The 21193-nt window shown below is 39.5% G+C and overlaps 1 protein-coding gene across 7 annotated transcripts in view; it reads right to left on the bottom strand.

Annotated features, from left to right (window-relative positions):
• The window catches only part of LOC117430578 (protein diaphanous homolog 2), a 408548-nt gene that overhangs the window by 174852 nt on the left and 212503 nt on the right, over window positions 1–21193 (bottom strand). For all 7 annotated transcript variants that reach the window (XM_059000922.1, XM_059000925.1, XM_059000921.1 and 4 more), the window contains one exon: window positions 4081–4182. In XM_059000922.1, coding sequence (XP_058856905.1) covers window positions 4081–4182 — 102 coding nt within the window. The remainder of the gene's footprint in view (window positions 1–4080; window positions 4183–21193) is intronic.

Consider the following 21193-nt stretch of genomic DNA (forward strand, 5'->3'; position numbering starts at 1 on the left):
CCAGACCATCACGCTTCCTCCTCCATGTTTGACAGTTGGTGTCACACACCGAGGAACCATCCTTTCACCTACTCGACGGCATACAAAAACCCTGCGTGATGAACCGAAGATTTCAAATTTTGATTCATCGGTCCATAAGACCTTCTTCCAGTCTTCAGTAGTCCACTGGCGATGCTTCATGGCCCAGGCAAGCCTCTTTTTCTTATTTTGCCATCTTAGCAATGGCTTTCTTACTGCCACTCGACCTGTCAAACCTGCAGCTCGAAGTCTTCTCTTCACAGTTGAAACTGAGGCTCGCTTACTTCGACCAGTGTTAAGCTGTGCTTGAAGCTGTTGTCCTGTGAGCCGCCTATCACGCAAGCTGTTGACTCTCAGAAACTTGTCTTCTGATTCTGTTGTGGCTTTGGGTCTGCCAGACCTCTTCCTGTCAGAGTTTCCTCCAGTTTCCAAGTGCCTTTTGGTGGTGTAGGAAACTGTACTCACTGACACCTTGGCTTCTTTGCAATTTCTCTAAAGGAAAGACCTACACCTTTAAGGGTTATAATGGTCTGTCTGTCTTCCTTTGTTAATTGCCTTTTTCTCGCCATTATGAGAGCAATATACTACATCCTGCAGTACAATACTGTCCAAATAATGCTTAAGAGGGTGTAGTAACACAGTCTGTTCCAACACTGCTTTTATACAGACAGAGGGTTTGTAAGTAATCAACAAAAGTTGGGACACCTGTAGGAATTGTTAGCATCAACTTTCAAGGCTTAATTTACTTCCATTGCTGTAGAACAGCTGTAAGTTGTTAACCCATTACTTGTTCCCTGAAAAAGGCCTTTTTGTATAACTCTGAAATGTACATTATTTTTCAGTTTTTGGTAACCTAAACTTTTTTTTTTAACCTCTGGCAGTTTACCGCTTACCTTTGTACCATTTCAGGTTATTCACTGGACTTGAACTGCTTAAATTTCAATAAAAACTGGAAAAATGGGGGTGTTCTAAAACTTTTGACCGGTAGTGTATATATGTATATTTTCCAACCTTTAATGTTCACCATGACTCAGGTGAAGCCTATTTATCTTGCCAAAACTCTAAGTTCACTGTGTTACTCTCTCCTTCTAGTCTGCACTTAGGAAATTTAAACTTAGTGATTTACCCCACCTGCCCCCCCCCCTTATACTTACCTGATCGTGATAAAACAAAAACCAAAAACTACATTTTTAAAGGATAAAATTGGTTGAAAGCTGCTTATTAGGTTATTTGCCAAGCTGGTTTTAAAATCTCTGCAAACAGTTAAAAAAAAAAAAAAAGAAGAATACACATCATCAGTATGAAGAAATTGTTCTGCTGCAGATGGAAAGCAGACTTGAACCCGAGAGACAGCCCCACCCATTTCAAGAAAACTGGATCTAACTTAGTGCTGGACCCTGAATCATTTCCCTCTGATTAGTTCATCCAAGTGAACTAAACCCTCAGCTGGAATGAGACAAAACTTAATGTTGTTTCAGCTGCGCAACTCTCCACCCACTTCCTTGGAAAACCTGCTTTTAAAAGAAAATATTAAATGATAATAAATTACACAATGATGTTTCGTGTTAGGAGGTCAGATCTGAGACTCACATGCATGCCGAGAAACGCAGTGGACTTTACCAGCAAGGGATGACAGCTTAAACCCACACTTTAATACGTTTGTTGATTCTGAATAATACAGTTATTCAGGCTTATTTAAAACAAATTTAAAATGGACTATGGTAAAGAATCTCCAAACGTAACTACAGTTCAAATATGGTGCTATACTTTACCTCTTCATGTGTTTGTTTTGTGTTTAGTACTTTTAAAATATATTGAAACTCTGAAGTTACAATTATATGTTGTCGAAAATAGATTCATATATTGTTTTTGGAGGATTACATCCCGATTTGAGAACTGAGTTTTGGTTTCTCCCTAAAACATAACATCCTAATGGTCCTTAACCATTAGGGTAGGTAGGATCTGTCTAAATAAGCTCTGCCCAGTGCGAGTGTGGGGGGGATGTAGAGGTCAACTGTGTATTGAAGAAAACATTGTACCAGTATTTTTAAAAATGAAAGTTGTCGGTACTCAGACATGTGCCATTTGAAAATATAAGTATATAATAGTTCACTATTAGCATTGCAATACATGACCAGTACAAGTGGAAGGGAGTCATGGAGGCCCAGCTCAACAAAGTCAAGTAAAAAGAACTCTGCCAGACAACTTTCCTGCATTTCAGTTCCTGCTTGTAAGTTTCGGAATGTTCCTTATAGCCTGACACTCTTGTTTTACAACAAATAACCTTCCATAAGGCTGATATTTGCCAAGGCTCCATTCTCAAGGTTCTGCACAACAGCTTCAGACGGCCGTAGCTGTAATGCAGTTGTAAATCTGTTATCCAAGGGGGAGCGCTTCTCCTCTTTTTTATTTATTTTCTCAGTAGACACAGTGTCAAAGAACAAATAAAGGTGTACTAAAATAATATATTTAGTCCTACTGGTGTGCATTAGTTGGACCCTCTGACCCTCCTGGCAGAGAAGCGAACACAATGTGGGTTGATGATAGGTCTGTGTGTCTGATACATTAATACATTCTAAAACTCAGGCAAGGTTTAAGAGAAACTTCAGATGAAAACAAGGGATGGTTTAAAATTCATGAACCTTAACTTGAAAGCATTCCAGGCTCCATTCTCCTGTGCTGGTGTCCTCACACCTTAACGAGCAGCACAACAGCAATTAAAGGAGGAATATGTAATACATCATGCATACATAACAAGGACAAGCAGGTCCTCCAGCTGGGAGGCAGGGAGCAGAGAGAGGACATCCACAGACAAACGTACCCAAGCTCCTTTTAAAAAAGCAGTTGTGGATGTGTTAACGACAAATACAAATGGATGGCACTTTAATTACTGTATTCCTTCGAATTTAAGGCAGACTTTTAAAACCATTTTTTGCTTCTCAAAAATAGCCTGCGTCTTAACTTCGAGTGTAGTGATGCGTGTATTAAAAATCAGCAACAAAAGACGTGACTATCCGAGTACACAAACAGCAACGTGACTTACTGACGAGAAAAGACAACAAAGATGTGTGCCTGAATACACAAGCAGCAACATGACTTACTGACGAGAAAAGACAAAAGACATTACTGCTCGATTTTGAATCATCCATGTTGTACAGGCAACCATTTTCAGCGTCATTAGTTGCCACGTCGAAAGCATCAGCTTTTGACATGATAAGCAATACCGCAGTTCACATATTTGGAGAAAAATGGGTTGTGACTGTTGTGTTTGCAATGCAGTTAATGCTGATGTGGTTGCTGGGTTACATGTAGCCTGATGTCATGCTTGTTGCTGCCTGGATGTGTGATGCTGTTAGTGAGTGAGAGGTGTGTGTACGACAGAGACGTCTCAACTATTATCAGTGCGCAGCACAATAAACAAGCTCTGTAGTTAATCTACAACAACACTGTTTCATGTCAGTTTTGTACGATACAACAGCGTAACTGAGGTTGTATCTTTGTGAATGCATATTTATTTGATGTATTTTTTCCTCAAATTGATGGTGGTAAATATGGGCTACGTCTTAAATTCGAAGGAATACGGCAATACCCACATGTTTCTGTTCTCCTTCAGAAGTGATTATGCAATTGTTTGTTATATATTGCATTTATACTTTAGGAAAATCCCTTCAATTTAATTTTACCTTAATACATAACTGCAATGCATCAGTTAAGATGTCCATTTGCTTTTGCAGTTTCCTTGAAAACTTTCCAAAACAAGCAATCTTATTGTGTGAATTCATAATTGTTTATATATATATATATATATATATATATATATATATATATATATATATATATATATATATATATATATATATATACATATACAACACATATAATTCTAGCGTTGAAATACTTTTTCGAGTTCAACAGTACACTATATATAAATGATCTAAGGGAGGGTGCTGGGTTTATTTCACTCTACAAACTACTTTGCCATGTGTGATGTAACTACAGTACTCCATGAATGTTCATGGATTATCCTCTCTCTCTCTATATATATAATAGGGGAACACCTACACAGGTTTTGGGCTGTTTTGGGGTCCAGAATGCGTAGTTCCTTCACTTTTTTCTTTATCTGTGGAGCCCTGGAGTCATCTGGCTCATCCAAATCCTTTTTCACTGGAAGAAAAAAAAAATTGTTGTAATAATCAATATCTTACAAACCAAAAAATATCAAATGTTCCATTGCTAGCAGATTGTTCACTCCCGAACAATAAATTAAGGAGCATTTAGCACCACCAATCAAGATGAGTGACTCCCTATTTTTAAAGTAATTACACCATTAACAGCCAATGGGAAATGTCAGAACTCCACTTGCTTCCCTGTGCTCATCTAAGAAGTCAAAAGTCATAACAGGGTTACACTACAGTAATGGAATGCAATGACAAGCTGTATAAATGTCAGCTCTTTAAACCTCAATCAGTTGCTCTCACCTGTAGAAATCACAGTAAATTCCAGGGACCCTTTCCCGCAATATTGGAAATAGTGTCTCTCTGCTAATACTGATAAAAGCACTCACAGTACAAATACTGCAACACAGTGATGTACCTTGCCCCACTCATTCAAGTAACCATAATATGCTGAGTATAACACTCACCCTTATATATGAAGTAGAGTTGTGAACAATACGAGGCTGTTCGGACAGGGTTAGGCGTGGCTTATGTGGTAATTTACTCCCTGCAGTGCCCAGCGTAGAACATTTGTTCGACTCATCTAAATAATCTCCTTTAAACATGTACATAGATTGCTCTACAAACTCTGGTAATTGTCTGCTTGCAGTACAAGTAAACTGAACCATTTTCCATGGCAAACTCAGCCAACTTCCTGTATTTGTTTAATCTGTGCACCACTACAGGTATTAATTCCTTCTAGGCTGCTCACACTGTATATGGACAAATACAAAACAGCCAAAAATAATAAAACCAGCTTTTGCAGACGTGTGCAGCTGCCTTAAACTAGTGGATTTCTGTGGGTCACTTCATATTCAGAGGTTGGGGAAGCGAGACATAAAATCCATGACATACCCACTCACAGCAAGAGGCAAATGCTTAGGGGATTAGGTGTCATATTCACCCTTTCATTTACACAGAGACAAACACACAAACTGTAATCTGACAACAGTATCACTTGTAATGGTTGTCAGGAGCCATCCGGCAGCAGGTCGTTGCTACAGTACAGTTAATTGCATCCACGTGTACGGTGTGCCTGTCACAGGAAGAGAGATCTACGGCTCTATTGGACCAGGTGGATCCCTCTGCCTTACGGGTATATTCAGTTATTCATAAATATCAACGTGCATACGCTATTCTGGGACACAAGTCTTGCTTCCAGGGTTACTGTAACTTTCCACAGAAGCATTAGCATTCAGATGCAACAGCAAAAAAAATATTACAATTAGAGGGAACGTCCAACAAAGCAAGCAACCACACATACTGTTCACACTCCATGCGATTCTAGAATTACAACATTAAAACTGCATTGCTGTTGCTTGGAGAGCCTCAATAAAAGCTCAAAATAAGGGGGCAGTGGGGGGGGGGGGGGGGGGGGGGGCAAAGTCACTGGGCTATTAGGTGCAGCTGTGGGGAAAACAATCACAGCCCAGCACTAAAAGATGGAAGCAGACAATGGGTAACATGATCCTAGGACTACCACCAAGGGTCATAGTGGGGGGCTATATCTAAGTGCTATTGCATTAAATACTGCAGCATCCGCTGAGGTGGGGGCCTCCTTAAATTCAGTTGGGAATTGTCTTTCCACAGCAGCAGTGCAGAGCGGCCAACTGAATATTATGAAGTGAAACAATCTGTAGTGTTGGTGTCACGATTTCTACTTACAGATATTGTAAGCACTTCTTATTTTAGATGTCAATGTTCTTTCAAATTAGCAACAATGGTATACACTGTAGGCTTCCAACACTCAGTGGGGCTAGTCTTCAATATATTCATGGATATATAAATAGAGAGGGAATACGAGATGCTCTAGTATGTACTTAATAAACACATATCTATTTTAATCAAATTCCACAACATTTGACTTCCTGTTTCTCGATGCCTGTCTGGAGCCAGATATTTTAAGCTCTATGCTGCATCTTGCAATTTCTCTACAGGAATTAAAGCTGGTGTATCTCACTGCAATGACCTTATTGTTTTTTCAGTTGTCAAACCTTGCTCCCCCCACCACCCCCCTCTCCCCCAAACATAATCTGTATGTATTACAAGTAGCTGAAATGATTGTGTTACCATAGTAATCCTTAAGAGCTATAGAGGATGCTGGTTGATTAAGCACAAAACCCACATTAATACCGTACGTGTTGAATTAGAGTCTGTAATATCGGCACAATTTATACCACTGTGTTGGTCCAGAAGTATCTGGCTGGTGTGATGCTCAGCCATGCAAATCACTGCTTGTGTTTGGTTCTTTTTTTCTGCTTTTGTCTCTGGGTGTTTCCAATAACTTAGCAAGCAATCAAGATACTTAAATAAATAGACAATCAAATAAATAAAGGAAGAAATAAATATTGTAATCATACTGTAAGGAAGCCTCCCACATGTATATCATGTCCTTTTGCGGTTGTGGTAAAGAGAGAATATTCAGATAATCAGATGACCCTCTCAAGTCACTGAGGAGTTAAGACCATATGAAGTCTCTCCTCGCTTCTGGGAAAACCTGCGCATCCCAATGCTAATCACCATAACTTCTCTATTTATTTTAGCCCAAGGTAATAATCTCTAAGGAAATCCAGTACAAACAACCTGAGCTGCTGAAAATATCTGCCTACTTAAAGCAACAATCTAGAAGTAACTTCTCCCTAAGCCATGATATAATTAATAAATGGCACCAGTATTTTCGGTTTAGTCTCTGCTACGGTTTACCCTTATACTAGGTCACTGTAACATGTGGGACTGTTCTGTAATAACCATCTACAAATAGCAGTGTTATTGCTGCCATCCCTGTACACCCACCGCCAATGGAAAACAAACCAAACAAAAGTGATTTATTTTTGTTTTGCCTCTCATTACTGTATATCAGTAGATTTTATATAAGTCTGTATGTCAACAGGCAATGCATCACAGGTGAAGTGTTTTTTTGGGTGCACACATTACTTATTTATTTTAAATGATGGCATTTCATTACACAATGAGTAACACAGATAAAAGAAAAACAAATCATAGTCCTTCATGATCCACAACAAAACAAGTCAGACCCAGCAGGCAGACAGGTTGTTTTTCCAGCTTGTTGCCCATTACAGTTTTTAGGTTTCAGATTTCAGTGCTTTAAAACACTGTTGAGAAGAACTCGAGATTGGATCTGTCTGGTTCTGCGGGAAGAGACAAGGTGAAGGCTACAGGGAGACTTGAATTTGACAAGTCGTTTTGACTTAAATGACTAATGTTAAAGCTGCTGGTCATTTTTGGTATGGGACCAAGATAACGTCAAGCTCCAGACTTAATGAGACTGGGGTGTGTATGTGGAGACCTGTCTGGGGGAATGGGAAACACAACCGTGAAGCTGATTAGACCTTACCATGTCTACAGTGCAACCCACAGCTGCACCAAAACTGTGATTCGCCCCTTCTGCTGCAAAGACAGCAGGGGCTGCTGACTGACAGAACGCTTTACAAGTGTCAAATCTTCCCTTCACCTTTTCACAAAACAGCACTTTATTTATTAGCTTTGTTTTGTCTCAAAGAGCCATACTGATGACCAGAGAGCCTTAAAAACACTTCTAAATCAAAAGTGCCATGTATGGCACTGCTGGACAACCCTGATCTATTCAATTGATCTAAATAGTAACTGATCTAAATGGTGACAGATCTCAATAATGGCATTCTTTAAATCACTAAATAAGATCCTCCCTAGTGTTTTATTTATTTTTACAGGCAGAATATTGACGCTTTCTTTAATTACGCCAATGGAAGTCTACATATCATTTTCTGTTTAGATCAATTGAACAGACCACACTCTCCCAAAAAGAAAGACAAATTTACTTTTTAATGCATCTCAGTGAATTGTGTTTATGGATTTTTAAATTGAACTAAATATATTTGTCATGGGTTTCAATAATCTCTCCCTCTCTCATATAAAACGTTAATATGAAATATGAACGCACATAAAAAAAAGTGTTGGGTTAGAACATGAAGGGAAAGATAGAGATTTATAAATCATTATTCATACATTTCAAACAAGAATTGGGCATAACATTAATATGAAATACTAGCTGCGTTTCTACTAGTCATAAAAGAGTGTGATTATGATAATGACACTGATGATAATGATACTACTCATAATAAAACACTCACATTTTTATACAGAATGTGTTCCAGTAACATCTCTGACTGAAGCATTTCCGCCAATTACATTGTTCTGCAGAGTTATCAAATTTCTCGTCTGTTGGGTAACAGTTTGAATAGCTTTTCTTTTTCTTTCTTTTTTTTTTTTTTAAATAATATTTCCTGTGGAACTACAGAGGTCTTGTAATACTGAAGTTAGCTATTCACATGTCCCCTGACAATGATATCAGCAGCCTATAATTTCCTGGTCAGCTCAAACAAATGTTAGTTGCTCAGTCTAAAGAGCTCAAGCTGAAATAAGTTCAAACATGTTTTTATTCAACAGCGTGGCTTAAACCCAGTTGGCTTAAACCTCAATTCTAAAAAATGAATAATAATAAAAAAGGAATCAGGAAATATCACTCAAAGGCGGCCCACAACAATCAGCAGGTTTGAACTTTCAGCAACATCTGCAGATTAACTCCTACGGCCCGCATTTTGTATTTCCTGCTTACACCTGAGCCTGTACCACTCACAGCACCCTTAGACATTCTTAAAGACTTCAGTCACAAGCCTTCACCTCCTCAAATGAATTGGAAAATATCTAATGATGTAAAAACAGACTCGATTAAATCTTACATTGTGTTCTCAGTCTCTATGTTCCTGTGAAGCTTGCTGCTGTAGCATCACAGCTTCTCTTAGCACTCTGAGGTTCTAGAAACTTTCTTAAAAAATGTTTTGATTGCCTGTGCTTCAGCTATTCCCCACCCGGGCCTCTTATTATAACTCTGTTCTCAGTGAAATTTCTTTCCAACAAAGTACAACAGAGAGCATGTCTTTCCAACTGGCAGAGAGCAGGTCTATTTCTGTTTTAGATTCTTTACTATAGGGAAGAGCCCTCAAAGACAGCTAAATTCTGGCATTTCAAGACAATTTGGTGCAAGCTTCTAGCATTGTGTTGTGTTGATAATCTTCTATAATGAATCATGTGATGGGTTTGTCATGATTCCCTTATTTGTTTACTTGCCATGTGCAATTATTAGCAATATTAGACTGTTTACATAGATGACTCATCCTGCTCTTGTTAATCAAAAAACATACTGATCACATCAGCCTCTCTGTCTATAGCATAACTTGACCTTGCACATTCAAACACTACTGCTAAATGAAGGAATGCTTTATATTTGGGAGAACAAGGTTTTTCTTTGATGGCCGTTCATTGTCAAGCAGTAAGTGGTCATACTGGGTACACTCCATTGATTAAAAATACAAATCAACTTTAGCAATTCAGAGATTTGTATTGATGTTTCCCATTCTATTTACTTTGATTTATTCACTGGTCTAACGGAGACATAATGTAGTAGCACTGTGTTTATACCAACCATGCTCCAATTAGGATTTATTTAATGGACAGCTCTCAAACAGGATCTTTAGATGTAAGCCCCCATTGCGTAACATCAAGAAACAAATTGCCGTGATCTGTCTAATTTCATCGTGGGTGGAACTGAGGGAATGAGTTCTTGGAAATTAGGGGACTACAGAGGATAAGAAAGACACAGAGACATAATTGAAAAAATATTTCACTGAAGGAAGTCATCTGGCCAGACTGCTGTTTTTTGTGTGCATTTTGGACGAGCAGCGAGCCATGGGGAATCTAGATTAGAAACACTGAACGCAGTACACACAGGGGTTCATCTATTGGACTCAATTCTTTCAGCGGGGGCTTTTAAATGTAATATGTCCCTGTAGGGTAAAAAAAAAAAAAAAAACACATACCTCACAGTGATAGAAAACTAAACACATCCATATGTTTTCTGCTGGAACATGATATCTTGATTGAGCCGAACGAAAAAAATGTTAATATACGCGGGTTAAAATGGTAAATGTGTTACTATATACCCTGGCCTACCTAATAAGTAGAAACATGTGCTCCTCTGTGGTGCTGGAGGGATGTGTGGCCCATTTTATGCCACTCTGACTGATGATGTATTCCAGAATAGGTAATTGTCAAAAGATTATTTTAATATTATTATAATGAGGCAGCCGTCTCACAAGTGCTGTGGTACCCCACAACGTATACATTTTCTACAAATGACAGGTGTGGAATGAGCAACCCATTTAATCCCAATCTTACCTCTTTGCTCACTAAATACCTTGGTCTGCCTGCACACAGCAGATAATGAAGTACCGGAAATGAATGCCCCAGCACCGCAGACCTGCAGTTGTGTATTTGTTTTGAAGGTCAGTGTATGTGTTAAGAGAAATGTCAGAGCATCATACAGGGTTGAGGGACTGCAGATACATTCTTTCCTCAGAACTATCAATCCCCAGAATGTGGAATATGACAGCATAAATGGATCCTATATCTTTTTGTTCCACACAGCCCGTGCACATACTCAGCAAAGCTAAACCTCAGGAGACCCGAGACTATCTTTATAGTTGCAGACTGGTGTCTTTGTAAGATGATGGTATTTTTTTAATCCCTAATTTTCAGATACACTGGTAATTGAATGAGGCTAATTTAATGCAATGCTATTAGGCTCCATATAAATCACTGGGAAGCATGCTCTTACTGGGTCAATAACACTGCCATAGGCAAGATATCTTGCTGCAGTTACCCACTGCGATATTATTTAAATACCCTTATGATAGGAAAGCTTACATTTAAAATCAACTTATTGATTCACAGATCATCCACCAACTTAATTGAAATCTATCGCACAAATTTCTAATATGAGGCAGATTTACTATCCCAGGTTAATTTTATGCACAGGATTTGGAAAAGGCCACAAGTAGCTCCAGGTGATATTAAGGGGCTATGCTTTACAAATCTGAATCTGAGACTGGGTAGGTGGAGGGGTTGTATTAAAAAATAAAGTTGGTTTGAACAGAGAGAGGACAGGGTGCTATACTGACAGTAGTGTAATAGAGCGCTTAATGGATCTCTGCAAATGGTCAATTAGAACAGAATACAAGCAGTACTAAAGGTTAACACCATTTTGCAGAGACATTAAACATAAAAGCTAATCTGGTAACAGACCCAGTACATCCCTAGACAAACAATAGAGATCAACTGGCGCCATACAGTGAGGCAGCTTTACACCCACGGCATCTTCTCATGATAAACATGGGGAGTTTATTACTTGCTTTATTATTCTCAGTGTCTGAACTGTTTACTTCTAAGAGTTTTATGAAGATTGAGGTCAGGTGCACTACTTCTGAAATATGTTCTGTCCACTCTGGCCCATAGTTCTTCTGTAAATGGGACTTTTAATGCTAAGACGGAGACTAAAGATGTAAGTGGACTGTGGCCATGTTTGTGGACTATTGAAGCGTATTTAACCTCTGGCCTATTTTTAATTTTTTTTTTTTTTAAGATTCCAAAGATGCTCCCAAAATTCAGCATACACTTTTTGACAAGAGCTCAGCACCCCAATCACAGGACCGAATCTGTCTGCAGGTGACAGTTGCTACATGATTCTATTTTTATCAAGTTCACGTGCATGTCAGTGCATGGTTCCGAAGCAGAATCCTACAGTAACAGGCACGAGAAGGCAGACATGCAGCAGCTCCAGCCCTGCCTTGCTCGGCAGGTTTCATGAAAAAAACAAGCCGCCAAGCTTCAGCTCCATAATGGGACTGTAGCCATAAACGACATATCTATAGCACACTTTTCACATCAGAGTAATGACTGACAATACACCAGATAAATGCACCTAGAACAGCTTCACATTACTGGTATAAATACAGCAGCAGAGCCCTTGAGAGAAAGCAACATTAATAACTTTTGAAAACATCGTTTAACAGTGCATTCTAGCTGTGTCAAATTTCACCGATTGACTGAGGCTAAGCGCCAGCATTTTTCTAAGCCTGCAGCCAATTTATTGTCTCTGTATAAACCAAAGTTTCTCCCTTCCGTCAATCTGCCACTTGTGCTCCAGATCTGAGAAGTCAAGCATTTCTCTTCCAATCGGTGATAAGAAATTGTTTCTAATTTGACTGGCAAGCCTGAATTGATTGGGAGTAAGAAGTCAATACAAAATATGCACACAAATTGAATTTGTTTTCTTATAAAAACAAAACACAACAAAAACTGCAGAGCACAACAAAGACCTCAGGAATGAGATATGAGCCGGAACTTAATGTAAAACCTACATTTAGTTCCTGGATTTTTAGGTCAATTGGGCAGATTCTGATTATGAGCTGTGCAAAGCAGAGCTTACAAAAATAAAAGTGAAGCAATCTACTATTAGAAAAACAATGTTCAACATTTTGTACCCTCGCTTCAGGTTTGTTGGCTTACTGAGATGTCCATACCAGTATCCGTTCATCACATTTCAATCAAACAATCTTTATTTTTGCATAGCACCTTTAATGAGGGCCGCCACAAAGCACTTTACATGAAGTTAAAATGTAACTACTATTAAACACTCAACTAAGGACTAAACTTAATACTAAGACTAGAAGTCTTTCTCAATGCCTTTAACAACCCAGCAGACATTCAGCTGTTGTGCTGGTCCAGAACCTAGTAGTGTTTTGTTTTTAATGTGCAGAATCATTTTCAGTGTCCATTTGGTGGCTTAAACATTTGTACTTGACAATGACAGTAGAGTAGGTGAAGTAAAGACATCCATTAGTATGGGTTACAGTTCAAATTCAACCCAGGCTTTTTTTTTTTTTTTTTATTTGTAACCACGGACAGTAATCCAGAACTAACTATAGGTCTGTACTCCACCACCACCTAATGGACACATAACATAACTGCTCACTGAGATGAATGAACAAATACTCCCCAAGTCCCCCCCCCCCAAAAAAAAAAAAAAATCAGGAAGGTGGTTATTTCACTACCTGCACACAAATTTGCAGCACATACTGGATAGAAACCAAGTATTTGTTTTATTATTATTATTATTATTATTATTATTATTATTACTGGCTCACCAGTCTGGATCCCCTTTCACTGCAAATCCAATGGGGTAGTGTGCTTAATTATGAACTCACAGAAGAGTAAAGATACATTAATTCAATTGTAATATTTCTAGCTTTTTCTTCCATGACTGCTAACATTTAAATTGCCTTCCTGCCATTTGGCAGAGACGAGGTACAGCACACTGTCCAGAGGCCTGCGGGAGGAGTCAGCTTCTAGAGCAATAGCACACTCATCCCGAGTCATGAGGTTCACACTTTGTAATCTTACCCGCAGAGCAGATTAATCATGTTTAACGAAGGAGAGATCCTAAATAGTGATGATGTGTGAGCGTGCCTGTGTATGTGCGTTGCATATTTCCATTAGGAAATCAAAGAAAACAAAGAAATAAACCAATCACGTGATCAGAAAAAGATGGAAGTAAAGTGCCATCATTTAATTGGGCACATCTGTAATAAGGATAAATGCATTATGTACTGTATGCAAACCTATTATATGGGCTTTAAGGTGAAACGCTCAACAAGCAATATGGGATTTTCTGGAAGAGAATCCGAGTTTCCTTTAATAAACAAACAGACTTTGTAAGTCTTTTTTTGAAAAGGTGGGTCAATTTCTACAATTACGCTTGTTTATATCAACCTGTGTAATGTCTGTGGTATATTCCTATTTGTATATGCAGGCTCACAGGGCATTCAAGAAGTGCCTGTTTTGAATGGTGCCTGTATACAGTGGAATGATGTTCTGCAACCTGACCAGGCTTGTCTAGAAGGCTCACTGACATCAGAGTACACTGAAGACAGGGGCCTAGGAAGTCTATTCTTCTGCTCCAAAAAGCAGTTTTCTTTAACAGTTGTTATCTATGCTCAGCAGTGGCAGTGCCAAGGGTTAACGTCAGATGACTTATGACTTGGAAACCTCATTAAATGTACAGTGTAATGGGGTCCCCTGAGTGCATCACCTAGTAAAAGCACAGCCCCTCAGTGTGCAAAGCGAGCCATACAGCCAGAAGTGTACAGGTTCACGTCCTGGCTGTGCGGAGTTGCAGGTCTTCGCTGGGGCTTCCAAATGGAGCGTTGCATTGGCTCAGGCGGTTCCGCGGGTTTGGGAGGAAAAACCATCAGGGACTGTTTCTCCTCATCACGCTACACCAGACCCTACTGGCCAGGCACCAGGTAAGCTCAAGAGTAAACTTGCTGTGTACAGTAACAATATACAGTACAACTCCACTGAAACACTGAAAGCTGAGCAAGTAAAGGAGGACATTAAATGGTGCACAAACTGTTTTTTTCTTTTCTAGGCACTTCGTTCACTACCCCCTTTTTAATAAATTGGGATGAACAGTCCTTTAAACTGGTTGCTGCTTCAAGCTTTCTTTGTTACTTACAACTAGGGCAACATGACCCATTAGACCTGCGGACCTGCCACGTGTGTCAGAGTGAATTTACTAACATTACAAACTCCTGCCCCTTGCATCCATTAGTTTTGCCCTGCCAACTTGTTTAAGTATTCCAGAGGCATGCTGCACTGAGGCAGATGTCACAGCTGCGGATGTAAAGCAGAGATTTGAACACAAACCACAGACAGCTTGCTGGATTATTGACGTCCCAGTAGTCTCTATTACTGCTCACCACCCCACAAACACAGGGAGAAGGATAAAATACACTGACAGCAAACACATACTCGCTATCTCTCTCCATCTCAGAAACAAAGATGCATAACCACTAAGTGCTGCCTATGGCTTTTGCCAAGACTGTCAACTTTGCAGTGTCCGTTGATGTTTGGGTGCATCCCTACATATCCTTGCCCCTTGATTTATCAATTCCCTTACACATACTGCACCCCGCAGAAAGACCTATGCATGTTTATGTGTGGAGTGGCAGTCTAACTAAGAATGTATATAAATCATATTTTTATAAATTATTAAAGAAATTGCCAGGAAGATGGCCTGAACTGGTAAAAACAGAAAGGAACAGATTTGTAAGTACAGAAGTGACTAGGACAAACTCATCTAACTGGTTGACGTTCTCCTGGTTAAACCAGCAGAAGGAGTCTTTGCCAACTTTAGTTGATTACATGTTTTAGCATATGGAATTGCACAGTTTGTTGCTAAATATTTCACTCTCACACATTCCCAAGATACTTGTTAGTGGACCAGAAAATGTGATCATAACAGCTACAACCCAGTTTCTTCAGTCCTTTAGAATGTGTCAAACTTTTTTTTTTTTTTCTGACAGACAAACCCAATGTACTTTGCTCAGTACCACTGAATGGCACATTGTAAAGAACTATTCAATTCTGACAGATATCTATTATATTATCCTGTCGCTCAACATAGGCCAATATCTGATTGTAACATGACTTGTTTGCTGTAAGTTCTAATCATGTCATGCAATGCTGTCAAGGACATGTTGCCATTTATATAATAAGACTGTGAGGCGTCAGCTAAGCCACAATGGACTATATTAACTTTTTTTTTTTTTTTTTTTTGCTGCCACCGTAAAGTTTACAATCTAAGTAACTATAACACAAAAACAAATTATATTTACAGCACTGTAGAACGGCTGAAACGTTACATATACGTGAATTATAAATCACTTTAATGGCAGTAGAGATATCACAGTTTTGGAAATTAACTTTTTGTATTCGTATTACAATGATTACTAGACCAGCTGGCTCATTAACATATATATATATATTTTTTAATTCTCATTGCTTTGTCACCTGTTGTTACGCAGGCAAACCCTACAGGGTTATGTTGTCATTACTGGTGAATGTCTAACCAGTTACGACACAAACAAAGACGACAAGGAGCAAAGAAGCAGATACCATTATCCGTTCTCAAAATTACCTGCAAATTAATACCCAAGAAGTTTCAATACCCCCAAACAACCATAAAGTATGATAAACAGATTTGCTGTAACTCTGAAACCATAAAAGAAAAAAAAAAAAAAAAAAAGAGAAAAAAATTATCTGAACTTTTCAGCCACACAGCTCTTGATTAATATGCTCTGCGCAGTGCAGACAGCAGGATTCGGGCCTCCCTGGTGTCAGAATGTATATTAATAGTTACGACACACACATACTCATATCTGAGCCATTTTCTACCCTGCTGACTTATGGAGAGTTTATGGACCTGTTGGTACAATGGCTGGATTACTTTTGGATTTCTCTCTGTATTAAGCAACATGTAAACCCTGCAACATGACTTTAAGCTTGTCACTAAGTACTCCAGCCTGTCTTGTAATGGCACGGCTTCGGTTCAAATGAATGCACACCATAAAAAATAAAATAAAACAAAACAAAATGTAAGCGCTACACAAGGCTGAGTGTTTGCCTCTTGGCTCTTTCAGGCTTACAAACTGGTTCAGAAAAAAAGGGGGGGGGGGGGGGGGATCAACTGGGCACATACCGATTCGCTTAATTGCAATCTGCGATGAAAGCTTTTATGACTTTTAATTTAATTTTTATGTTGTACGTTTTATAGCTGAAGGGATTTCAAATTGGAACAACAGAACATTTTATCTGTAAACTACACTGTCATCTTGATTGTATTACTGCCAAAATCCTGTGTTTGCTACTGACAGCTCAGTGCTCTTTTTTGACAACCCCATACTGTCCAGTTTTCATCTTAGTACAGCATCTATTTCTGAAATGTTTTTAAAGAGAAACAAACACAAATTCCTTTTTTAGATGCTGTGGCCAGGCAGAAGCCCTGCTGTTGTAAACAGTGTGTGTGGGGGAATGAAAGGTTGGCAGGGATGGGGTTAAATCTGTCCCTGCTAGCAATCACAGGTGTGGCTATTCACCAATTAGGCAATTGAGTGCTAATTGGGAGTGGCCACATGTATAAAAGGGAAGGATACAGCCTTTGTCTGGTGGAGGGAGTTTGGACCTGTGGTTAAGTACTGTGTTTCTGGAGTGAAGGCAAATGCCCAGCCTACAGACACTAAGTGTATTGTATTGTATTGCATTGCATTGTTTTGTTTAACCTTTTATTTTGGCGTGTGTGCCCGTTTTGTTTGTTCTTGCTTGTTTGTTTAATAAATGTGCACTCTAGTGCTTTAACTGCAGCTTCTTTGTCTCCAAGTCTCTTTCCTGCCAACTAACATCTGGACCCACAGTGCTATCCTGTCACAGATGCACTGACAGGGTAACATTTTGGCTAGGTCCATTAGGTACCCCAACTGTGTTACATTACAACCTAAATGTGTAATACATCAGGGGGCTGGACAACAAACAGCTCAAACAAGATAACAAGCTTATCAGGTGCAATCTATATCTATGCAGTTATAGATTCTGATGCACCTAGATAGTGGGTCATTGTTGTGTGTGGATGTAGGTAGGGGGGGTGACAGGTGAAGAAGGAGCTTTACTGCTGCACTCAGTTTTTCCTGCATCAACTTCACCCCTGGCGATCCACCTCTATACCCTTCATTCAACAGTATGCATCATATACGGAATACAAATCTTTGTAAAAGTGATGTCAATAGATCTTCAATTTTGCTTTGTTGTCTTCAATTTCAATCCAATGTGTTTTCTCAAAGAATGAACCTCCTTTTGGTCGTATATGACAGGAAAAGGGATAGCATATACCCTATAAATATTATCTGTGAGCTATTCTTCATTTTAAGCAATCAAAAGAGGAGGGGCAGACTTTGACAAACTGAAGAAAAGACCATGGGTAAAATTGTGTTAAATTGGGTAAGCTCTTACTGGTATAGTTTCCATCTGTATTAATTAGGTCTGTTTCTATAGCAGTGGTTGCCTGGATTCTAAAATCAAAAATTGGAATGAATTTCTAAAGAGAACTGTAAGGCAAATAGCCGTAATGGAATACCTCTCTGGATAAATGCCTGCTCTAATTATTCCAGTTGATGTTCTTTAGGCTAAAACAGAGATTGAACTCACCTTTAGCTGATGTCTTTCTTTAGGCAAATCATAGAATTTTTTTTTTTTTTTTTTAACTTGTAACCAAGGCTGAATAAAACCAACTGTTATGCTACAAATAGGGAGTAAAAAGTGGTTTTGTACACAATGTACTTTACGATTCCCACATTTCTGTTTGCAATCCTACCGACTGGTCCTTATTGCAATTACTCAAATATATGTTTGAATACCTTTGTAATTTTTATTACTTATTTTGTAATAAGTCTGAGCTAGGTGATTTGACTAGTTCAGAAGCATACTTTATTTATGTGTGGTTTAAAGAGTAAGCTGTTTCAATTTTCAATTACATAGACACATGTAATGTAGGCTTGCACTATCTTTTACACAGCAGTGTATGACAGCCAAATTAAATTAAAATGCATCCATAGAGGCAGATCACTATAGCTAGTCTAGCCTATGTTACATATGTACATGGCAGGTAACTAGGAATGCTTGCAAACATCATACCATTTCATTTGAAACTGATTACTTTTTAAACTACAAATAAATAAAGTAAAAACACATATTATATGGCATTATCAACATTCGGAAAAGAAACAGATCGCACAGTTGAGCAAGTGAGATGGTAAGTACATTTTGTTTGGAAAAGCCGGTCAGTCAAGCCACACTTTTGATGGTCAGTTTGAATGATATAGCCCAGTTTTGTGCACCTCTTGCTTCAAGTTGTGTTAAACAAGCTATGCGATACTCTCGCAGTTCACACACGCTTGCAAATCAGTCCTCCTTTACATCACACCACACTACAGAGCTGTCTTTGTAGAGTGCTTAGTGGACCTATCTGAAACAGAAACTGCAAGCCAGTTCAGAGGTTGTCAAAAAGTCACCACAGTGGGAGGCTAGACGGCGACATCAAACACTGCCGATAAAGGGGCACGCATTAATCTCCACCCCCTCGCTTCATCAACTCATTACATATGACTACAACTCTCCGCATGGAGTCCAGAAAAAGGACTACACTTAAACAGAATTTGTAATGTATGGTATCTTGCAAATGTGTGTGTGTTGTTTTTGCCTTTTTATTCCAATTACTCATTTTAAAGCTTTAATTCATGCATATTTAAAAACACCAGTTACAGAGGATATAGCAACTGAATGGGAGGCACACCAAAACAATAAACACTTTGAAGCAGATTTCTCTTTCGAAAAATCAAAGCGTGATATTATGCAAGGGCATGCAGAGCTGACAGTGACTCAACGCTTTGATAATGTCACTGTTCCCTTGTCCTGTGTGTAACTGACATCAAGAGTGACATTATTTTTTTCATTTTTCTGAAGGACCCTGGCTATCAACTTCAAACTGGTGTGAAGGCCTGTGATACACTGAAACAAATCTATTCTGGCTCCCCTGCAGCCCCACAGAAACACGTTGGGAGATTTCAACGCTTAACCTGAGACTGCTTTAAAAGCAGCCATTTTATAGAGAGAGAAGGAACAAGATAGCAGCTTGAACCTCTGACTGAAGTTGGAAGCTGATGGGCCAGAGTGCTGGAAGGCAGAGTCCTGTTTCTTTGATGTCTGTAGTTCCGATTACCAAGTCTGTTCCACTCAATTGAGTTTGGAAAAATAAAAAGTATTTTCCCTTTGCTGAAAATATAGTTTTTGGCAATCTTCAATGTGTACACAGCAATTGGGAGATATACACACAAATTAAATGTTAAACAGACATGCCATTTTCCAATACACTGTATTTTACGTTTAAAGCAGGCCTCGTCCCACACTCTCTGTGAGCTACAGGTGTTCTAGAACTGTGGTTAAGTGACTAACAAACCCACATTCTCCTGCAACTGTCCCAGAGATGGTCCTGGATGGTTATATAATTGGAGATAGGGTTTTAGCCTCATGCCGTGTACCATTTGCCTGCCTGCTTGGTTTCTCTACAAAACACTGTCAAATTTTCAGAAGATCCCACTCCCTAACCCACCACCTTGTGCCAGTCAACTTTCTGTCAGTTTCTATTCACTATCCTCTAAACTACCACTGTGGTTCAAACAGCCTGCCTACCTGAAATTGATGTTGTCAGTGGTCTTCCAGATATTTTACTGCATGGTCTGGGACTAAAGGGCTTTTAGAAGCTCTAGCTCTAGCTCTCTAGCGTTCTCTGTGTGTGTGTGTGTGTCTCTCTCTCTCTCTGGGCCTCATTTACTAAAGGATCTTATGCGATAACCCGCATGTTAAGGGGTGCTCCCGAGTGGCGCATCCAGTAAAATCGCTCTGCGCGGAGTGCAGGATGTGCCCTATAGCCTGGAGATCGCAGGTTCGAATCCAGGCTTGGGTACAGCCTACCGTGACCGGGAGTTCCTAGGGGGCGGCGCACAATTGGCTGAGCGCTGCCTGGGTAGGGAGGGCTTAGGTCGGCAGGGGAATCCACGGCTCACCGCGCATCAGCGACCCCTGTGGTCGATAGGGTGCCTGTGGTTCTGCAGTGGAGCCGCCAGATCTGTGTTGTCCTCCGTCACTGTAGGTCTGGTGGCATTGCTGTGGATCTGCAGTGCGAAAAATGACGGCTTGGCAGGAGCACGTTTCGGAGGACCCGTGTTCCAGCCTCCGTTTCCCGAGTCGGTGGGGGGGTTGCGAGCGGTGAGCCGAGGATACAGATAATAATTGGGCATACTAAATTGGGGAGAAAACCGGGGTAAAAAAATTGGCGACGACTAAATCTTTAAAAAAAAAAAAAAAAAAATTAATAACACGCGTGTTAAGCAAGGATAAGGCGCGTGCTAGATAATCCCGTATTTATCAACCACAATAAAGTGCGACAAAGCATAAAACACGAGTTAGCACGCATGCATTAAAAATAACACGATGGGTACATTAGTATCTACTGAATATGCAACATGCATGGTGATGTATTCAAATGAAGTGGCATGAGAGCACTAATGAGGCTAATGATATTCAGAAGATAATTACTAAACTGTGCTAACCATGAAGCACACCTTAAATCGCGTGCTAGATTTTCTTCTCCACACGATTTGGGCACAGCTATACCA

The sequence above is a fragment of the Acipenser ruthenus genome, chromosome 26 (assembly GCF_902713425.1).
Source record: "Acipenser ruthenus chromosome 26, fAciRut3.2 maternal haplotype, whole genome shotgun sequence".
Lineage (NCBI taxonomy): Eukaryota > Metazoa > Chordata > Actinopteri > Acipenseriformes > Acipenseridae > Acipenser > Acipenser ruthenus.